At 37.4% G+C, this 9,057-nt stretch overlaps 1 protein-coding gene across 1 annotated transcript in view; it reads right to left on the bottom strand.

The window, feature by feature from the left end:
• Positions 1-7,207: 7,207 nt before the first annotated feature.
• FRK (fyn related Src family tyrosine kinase) overlaps positions 7,208-9,057 on the bottom strand; it is a 63,086-nt gene continuing 61,236 nt past the window's right edge. The window contains exon 8 of the mRNA XM_087718619.1: positions 7,208-8,703. Within this exon, the coding sequence (XP_087574745.1) occupies positions 8,489-8,703 (215 nt within the window). The 3' untranslated portion in view covers positions 7,208-8,488. The remainder of the gene's footprint in view (positions 8,704-9,057) is intronic.

Genomic DNA, 9,057 nt, shown 5'->3' with positions numbered 1-9,057 from the left:
AGCCTTAGTGAAAGGTTTGACAGTGGTGAGGTAATTATTTGTTTAGCAGAGTGATGGCATTTGGGAAAAAATATTTTTTCTTGCAAGGCAAATACATCTTTTCACTCAATAATTAATGAATAAATAAACTCCAGCAAAACAACATATCACATCCATCCATCCATCCATCCTAGATATTTAGTCTCCACATATTGAAATATGTAGTGATTTATACCTTTTATATACATAACCTTAGGATGAAACCCAGAAATGGGCAGAGTGAGTCTTTAAAGCTTTCATAAGCAATGTTGAATCTGATGGTAATTGTACTGATTTGCTTAATTGCAAGTCTGGTATCTGCATCTGGATTTGCCTGGGTAGTCTATGAAAAAATGTTTTTATCTGCTACATTTTATATACAGTGTCATAACACTAGAAATCTATGTAAGCTCTCTAATGCGACTACTTTCAGGTTCACCATAAAATCTGCAAGCTATAACAGACCTATCAATAGGGTGCCTACAAAGGGTGTAAGTATATTTCCTTTAGTTATATTTGAAGGTATGTTAAGATGAAAATCTTTACCTCCATCTACTGGGGATTTTTAAAATTGTTTAAGAAATGTCAATGGTACTTCACATTATGTTTTGTATAATTGAATTAAAGGTAATGTTGAAGAATAAAACAACCAACTGCATTGTTATTCTTCTTTCTAGAGCAATTGTTCATATTATTAGGTTTTTGAGTGACACTTTATGTTGTTATGTTGAATCTATTAAAGGTACTTTATTTTAATGGAAAAACAAAATCAATGTCATTTGGTATTTTATGTTATTTTTATTTTATTTATGAGATTTAGAGCCTGCCCAAATTCAGAAGAAATCTAAGTGGCTTACATTAAAAAGATACATTTAAAAAAGCAATAAAAAGAAAAGTCTATGCGTCTAGACAAACCACACTCCCTAAAACATAAAACACAATCAGGCACAGCTCCAAAATTACATAACTCTAAGGTCTGGGGAAATTATTCTTTCCTGCTCTCTCAGTCCAAAAATGTTGCTATTGGGGAAGATAGAATAAAGATGGATACCCAGGTAAACCTTGAATTCTTCAAGAAAAAATATAACTCTAACCAAGCATTGAACCCAGTCTCAGTCAATCAGTTGCTCAGTTGCAAAATTATTTGGAAGATGACCACTTGCTCAAGTGACCTAATGCTATTCTTTCCACCTGCCATAAACATGCCCTTCAAGGTAAAATAGAAAAGTATGTTTCATTTGTTTCCAACAGTATGTCAAACATTTGGGGTAAAAACTAATAATTACATTTCAGCTTGTATATGAAATGGCAGGCCAGGGAAGTGGTATTGGCTCTAACATGTATCAGCTCAGATAAGTGTTTCCTCAACTTTGGCAACTTTAAGATGTATGGACTTCAATTCCCAAAAATCCCCAGCAAATCATATTGTTAGAATTTCTTAAATTGAAATGTTGGCTGTTTGATTAGCCATTAACCAAACAATCCTTCTCAAACTTTTCAAAATCACTTATGATTTTTACATTGTGAATCATTTCCTACTATCTACCAGTTCACTGCTTAAGAGTCAACATCAGTTTTTAATAACTTAAAAAGCAGTGTTTGCAGCATGTCTTCCTGAAGGACTCTATTTTGTTTTCTCCAGTCCTAGTTTTAGCTTTATGTTTTTGAATCCATTAGTAATCCATTAAAGAGCGTGTCCTCTTGTTCCATGACTGATGCATTTACTCAGGAGCTTTTAATGAGGGATTTTGCCAAAGGCTTTTTGAAAATTCCAAGTAGAGAAGATCACATGAGCATCTCCTTTCACACTCCTGCATGATACGCTCAAAGTTGGTTAATAAGACAGGATTTGTCTATGGAAACTCTATGCAGATTTTCCTTTAACAAGACCTGTACTATTATTTTTTTCCTTTTGATTATTGTTTGCAACAATTAATAGGAAACATTCATAAAGCTCATGGATACATTGGCCCTTTTCTTAGTTTGGCTATTTACCAGCCTGCCATGGATGAGAGACACAGGTGTTTGTTATTTTTAGAAATTTTCCTACATTTGGAAGCTGCATTTCATGGAAGCTAAGAAAGCCTACCTCTACCCTCAAAAGAGAAGTGATGAATCAGATTTGATGTGAGAAAGTATTCCAGCCTTTTCAGTGCTTCTCCAAGAAATGCTGACAGACTGTTAGAACAAAACATCTTGAAAAGGTTTGAAACTGGCCTCGTGCATGCTTCTGCATGTACTGTTCTACATGCACTGTTCTACAAATTGAACAGATATCTTTGGGGGTCTCCTATAATCCTCCCACAATACTGTATCTTTAGAAGTCCACTACATTAGCATTAGCAGCATTGTGGACAAAACAAAAGAGGGAACACACAAATGTATGCCCTTTTATTCATTTATCCAGCCCTTCCCAAGGACCTGGGTTAGGCAGCTGTTGTTGTTTGGTGGAGATGAAGGTATTTTTACATGATGGAAGCTGTTCTGAATAAAGCTGCATTGTGCAATTGACTGGTGGAGATTTTGTCAATTGCACCCAAGGTGCCTATCACAATTGGTATCATCTTTGGGATTTTTTGCCAGTTTTTCTACTTCTATTTGCAAATCTCTGTATTTTGTTTCCCCCCTCCTCTCCCCAGTTCTTTCTCTTTTATTCTGCTGCCTCCCAGTATTACAAAGTCCACTATACAGACTATTTTTTCTTATCAAGAGTTGTTAAGTCTGGCAGGTTGTGTGGACAGTGCATTGTCACACTAATATTCCAGATGTCAACTTCAAACCTGGCTGCAGCCATCTCCCTATTCTCAGTTACCACACAGGGGGGAAGCGGGGAGGGGTTGGAATGCATTATTAGACATAACAAAGAAGTTTCTCATGAGAACCAAGGTCATCTCCAGTGGTAACAGATAAGATTGGGAAAGGAGTGCCGGAAGAGCCTGCCAATTACCTCAATTGTCCAACATGACCTGTGACATTTGGGGATGGGGTTATTTCCTAGTTTAATTATACTGAACCCATGGGAAAGATTTAGATTTGGTTTTCCATTGAAGCTGTGCCGATATGATGTACTCGTTAAAAAAGACCTTTGAGAAGGAGCCAAGTCTCAGGATTCTGATTTGCTGGAGTTCGTTAGTCAGAGCCTTGGCATCAGATTTATTCAGGGGTGGGATTCAGCCAGTTCAGGCAAACCGGTAGCTCTGACGATCAGCTGGAAGTGAACTGGTTCGCTCTGATGATCAGGTGGGCCCACCCACCTGCCCCTGCACTTTACTTACCTATATCCTCTCAGCTGATTTGCGTGGCAGAGCAGATTGCCATGCTTCAGCTGTGTTACTCCCCAGAAGTAATGTGGAAGGTAAGTTTTGTTAAAACTGTGCATGTGCGTAGAGCGCCGTCAGGCGCAGGCACACACAGAGTTTGTGTGTATGCGCGCAAAACACGTGATCACCGAAACAGTTGTTAAACCATCAGGATCCCACCAATGGATTTATTGCTATTACTTTGGATCTCTTACATCTTACCTTACTTCAGTGGTTCCCAAACTTGGCAACTTTAAGCTCTGCTGGCTGGAGAATTCTGGGAGTTGAAGTCCACAAGTCTTAAAGTTGCCAAGTTTGGGAACCACTGCCTTACTTCAACTTTATTTCTTAATGAAATGTTAATGTAGTTTCATTTTACTTTCTTTATTAAGCTAGCTGAGTGACTAACCTAAATGTTATGGATAACTTAAATACTGGGTATGTTTTAGCTACTTGAGATAATTTGCAACAACAAAAAAAAACTATTTATTTATTTATTTGTTTGTTTGTTTGTTTGTCTTGTATGCCGCCCACTCCCGAAGGACTCCATACTCAAACATTCTGTGTTGTGAGTTTCATAGGGTATTTGAGAACAGATCATTGTAATGGATATTAGCCATTATTTATTAGGTGTATGCATCAATACTAGACTATTCTCTTTAATTCATTATGGTATATATTGGATGGGTTATTTGTGGACTGTGGACTTTGCTTTCACAGCAAAGAAGGGAAGAATTTTCTTTAGAAGCATTAGGAACTGCAGTAAACTGCATGTTTACTTTGTGTTGTAGTAGTTTTGACTTGTGATTGATCCTCTACTTGTGACCAAAATCATTTCCATCATCTCTGGCCAGTTCTATTGCCAATTAAGATTCTGTGTCCCAGGGTGCTGTATCAGACAGGGATTTATATTCTATGTGTGTAAAACAATAATGTTTTTTCTTTATATGGTAATGCTAAAATGTGCTTCAGGAGAACCATGGGAGGTCACAACATAAACCTTTGTTGTTTATGCATCCTATTATTTACTTGTTTATATTAATTAGCCACTGAACTACACTGGACTCATATGCTGAATAAATCCTCAGGAAATTGGAAGGAAGTTTCTGGGGAAACGAGCACATTCTTCACAATTTGCACACATGGAAGCAGGAAGGCTCCTGTCTAGACAGTCATATGATCTGTAAATATGAATGTGAAAGAACTGTATAAAATCAAGTTAAAAGTTAATTAAAGCTGAGCCAATGTATTTCAACTGCTTTTTCTATTCTTGCATAAATCAGACAAATGTAATTTGCCATTACAGGTATAAAATAGCAATGTGGAATTTTTGATGAAACCAAATCCATCAACCAATCTAGGAGTAGGGTTGAAATATACATTAACTGAGCACATGATGAAGTGAATTGCTCCTATATGTCCCTCTTTCTTCTCGTGCATCTCAAAGAAAAAGAAGACTACACCAGTAGAACCAAGTACATTAGAGGATTAGCTATATGAAAAACACATGCAGGTGTCCATTCACAACAGCAGTTAAAAGCAGTCACAGTGACATAATTTCTTTTCTTTCTAAGATTTGTTAGGTTTTAGTTTTGTAGATAGCAGCTGCAAGTTGGGTTTGTGGAATGCCCCTGCTCCCTCCTAGAAGAAGGAAATATTTTGAGGAATATTGAAAAGGCAAAATATTATATTTCTCCAAAGGGAGAAAAGGAGAAACATGTTTTTGGAGGAAGAAAGCAGCTCCCACTTTTTCTTAATAGCCCACAGCAGATGTCAGCACTTAAGAGATAAAAAGCTTATTGAAAGAAGGAGCCAACAATCAAGATGGATCTATTCATAGGCAAAGTAAATACTGCAAGCAGAAATCCATTAAAGGCAGGATATTTCGAAACTGCAGCAAAGTTTGACAACTAACAAAAGCAGGGTGATAGGATTAGAAGCAGCTCCTCACCCAAGATCCAACACAGGACAAAAGTCCTTAGCCACAATAGGAATTGCCCAACACCCTTTCAGAACATAGGGCGCTTCGTTGCATCTCCAGAGCAGTCCAAACTTCAAGTCACAGAAATCTTGGAACTGGTAAACAATATGCCAGAGGTTGACCAGATTAGCTCAGACAAACACCTAGGATTTGCATTTCCTCTTTTGCCTATAGAGCCAGCTATGACCCCATAGGAATCTGACAACAGCCAATAGAAGACTTGCACAGGAACAGGAAGTTCAAATGCAAAGTCCAAAGAAGTTATTTTTTTTAAAAAAAAAAACCACTCTCAACTCCATTTTACCAGCTGCACCAGAACCATAAACCCTGGTGGCTCTGTTCATCATTAAACCAACTTTCCAATCAGCCTCCATGTTTCCACTGTCTTTCTCCCAGTTTGGAACTGAACCAGATGGATATTTCTTCCAACAGGATCATACGCCTCATTAGGATTAAATCATAATGTGGGTTATTCAGTTATGCTTTAGCATGTTATACAGGGGTGGGTTCTGGCCGGGTTTACTGCCAGTTCACTTGTGCGTGCTGAATGTGGGTTGCACGCACATGTGCAGTTCAATTAAAATTGTTCTGCGCATGCACAGAACTTAAAAACAAGATGGTGGCACCGACTGTGCTGATGGCGCCGACTGGAAAACCAGTTCGGGGGCGTGGCAGGCCTGGGTCACTGCCGGTTCCAGCGACCCACGCCACCCTACCACTAACGGTTCAACTGAACAGGCCAAATCAGTAGGAACCCATTTTCAATCAGCCAAGGTTAAAGAAAACCCCATAGCTTAGAATGGTCAAAGAGCCAGGTCATTTTGTTGACAGCCTGGCCATTCAAATTCATTTAATGCTAGAAATTTAGCTTCATTCCAGGACCATTTGTGTAGGAAGTACAAAACTGAGAGAGGATATTTGGAGAAAAATCTGGAAAGCTTTTTTCTCTAATGGGAAATATATAATAAAAGTCTCATTTTGTTATATTTTTTTAGAAACGTCAACTCATCTTTAGATTTTTATTAGAATCCCTCTACCTCTCCTGCATCATTCATTCACCATCCATTACACAATTTTGTTGGTTAATGGTGCTTACATCTTTTCATTTACATATGTTCTAGCCTATCAAGGACAGAAACAAAGTGTTTTGTTTACTCCTGGAATAAAATATAGCACGAATACATGCAACAATTTATGTCAGTAAGGCTACATTTTTACAAGCAGTTCCTCACTGCCAAATAAATACATCTCTTTGATACAATATTGAGAATGGATGACAACTATTTTTTTCTTAGAATGGAGTAAATCTGAACATGCAGTTGCAGATAGTGGTATCTTTCCTTTGTCCCAGCTTCTGCCAGCCAAGCAGTTCGAAAGCGTATAACAATGCAAGTAGAAAAATGAACCACTTTGGTGGGAAGGTAACAGTGTTCCGTCCGCCTTTGATGTTTAGTCATGCCGACCACATGACCACGGAGATGTCTTCGGACAGCGTGGCTCTTTGGCTTAGAAACGGAGAGGAGCACTGCCCCCTAGAGTTGGGAATGACGGGGAACCTTATTGCAAAAAGAAATGTAACTAATTTGAGAGGAAGATTTCAGTCTATACTTTATTTTTACTGCAAGTGACTATTCTTTTTAACCATATCAAAGGATGATGCTTTCAAAATGCAAGTCTGATCATTGATAATATCTGCAGAAGTTAAACACGATCTCTTTGTGTAGTATGCTATGTGCAGTATAATATGCTTTCTTTTTTTGTGTGTCAAATAGTAGTTTCATGGTCACACTGGATTTACCGTTTATAGAAGATGATTTACCAAAGATAACTGGCATTGTGGTTCTCAATAAAACAAACTAAACGAATGCATAATGGAGAAAAAAAATAAGCTAGACGTCTAACCAAATAGTAAATCTATCTGGAGTTTTATTTAACATGCCAATGTTTTACATTAGATTCTTTCCACATTCTTAAAAGTACAATCGAACAACTTCAAGTATGCATTTCATAAAAGAATGAGTGGCCCCAATACAATCAGTACTGTGGTCCATGATCAGACAGATAAAAACAAAAATCCACATCAGAAAATTGCTTGACAGAATTATTTGAAATCTCTGCTTGGAAGCAGCTGATCTCTATTCAGAGCCTGTTAAAAGAAGTAGAGACTGGCACTCTATTGCGGTACGCAATAGTCTGGTTCTCATATATAACTGTGTAGTATTTGGTTGTTATAAAATTACAAAGGCTATATTTATGAACTAAAGCTCATCACTTGACTGCAAAACAGATACTGTTTGAAGAAGCCCATTATTTTGATAGATTGTGTTTCCCCAAAGTATATTCTCTCTCATTTTTTTCAAAAGTAAATATACATCTATTGCATGGGCGCAATCCCAACTTCTAATTCAGCGTGGCCAGAATTGTAGCTGTAGAATATGTATAGAAAAAAAGGGGGGGCGGAATACAGGTGACAAAAGTATTTTTATGGAGAGGCTCTCTGTAAGCACAATCACATGCTTTCATAAAAACAAATCAATGCGATTTAACAGATTACTTGTGGAATCTGGAGAATAACGCATAATCATTCTGAAGTATTAAAAGTAGTGTTGCAATGTCTTTTGTGAGGCAGTTGTTTATGATTTGTGTTCTTTACTATTTCTTGCTTAAATAATAAATAGAAGAATAACTTCATTGTGCAGCAGAGGGGGGGTGAGATCCTGTCTATTTCAGTTTTCTTAATCTTACAGTATAAATGACTGCCATCAAGACTGTGGCATAATGTCACAGATTTTAATAAACAGACATTCCTTGGCATTCGCCACTATTTTAAGATATCCATTTATCTGCTCTGAGGTTAGATTGATCTCACGGTTACTTTGGTGAAAATAGCAGCTTTTGTTTGATGTAGCATGTAATAGCCTAACAAATGCATTACTCTTACAGAAAAGGCTTTCTTTCTTCCAGTCCCATTGCAGAGAGTAGGCCCCTATGAGTATCTGTGTATGTATGTGTGTTGTATGTGTGTTTATATATAGATCTGTCTACACACACACACACACACACACACACACACACACACACTCACGTACACAGGTAGATTTATCTTCATTCTATAACATTGACTTGAAATGATTTTTTTAAAAAATTCCTAAAGGAAAGTTGTTTTTGAGCAGTAGCAAAATGTATTCATTCAATGTACAAAAGTATTTGCATCTGCATAAGATGTGGAATCCATGTCATAATAATCTTCCAATCTCCAATGCAACGTTTCAAAGGTTGGACGTTCTTTGGGTTCGACGTTCCAACACTGCAGCATAATGTTGTACAACTCTAGAGGACAATTAGCTGGTTGCGGCATTCTGTACCCTTGATCCAGTCTCTGGAGCACTTGAAAACCCATCAGACCTATGATGTAGTTTTAGAAGATTAGCAATTTATGCATAATAAACATGCTAACTTGAAATACATTGGGAAGACGAGGCATTCTCAAGGATGCATTATTTTGCACAAGACTCTCTGCTTTCTAGCATCTCTGCAAGTTAGTATCTTTAATGCAAGAAATAATTCTACCCATTTAAATTTAATTTTTAGTTTGGCAAATGGCTAAAAGCTCACACTGAGAGTTTGGGGCTTCCCAAAACAGGATCATATAATTGACTCGAGAGATATCGCTGTCTTTGCTGAAATGATAGAAATCTCTCCCTGTTTATTGTAAGGATGCCAAGAAAATTATCCAGAAGCTCCTGAAGTGATCAGTTT

This window comes from Thamnophis sirtalis, unplaced genomic scaffold, assembly GCF_051295495.1.
Source record: "Thamnophis sirtalis isolate CommonGarterSnake01/CBP01778 unplaced genomic scaffold, rThaSir2_p1.2 scaffold_6, whole genome shotgun sequence".
In the NCBI taxonomy this organism is placed as follows: Eukaryota; Metazoa; Chordata; class Lepidosauria; order Squamata; family Natricidae; genus Thamnophis; species Thamnophis sirtalis.
The sequence above is the reverse complement of the archived record's forward strand: the minus strand, read 5'-3'. Positions and strand labels throughout refer to the sequence as shown.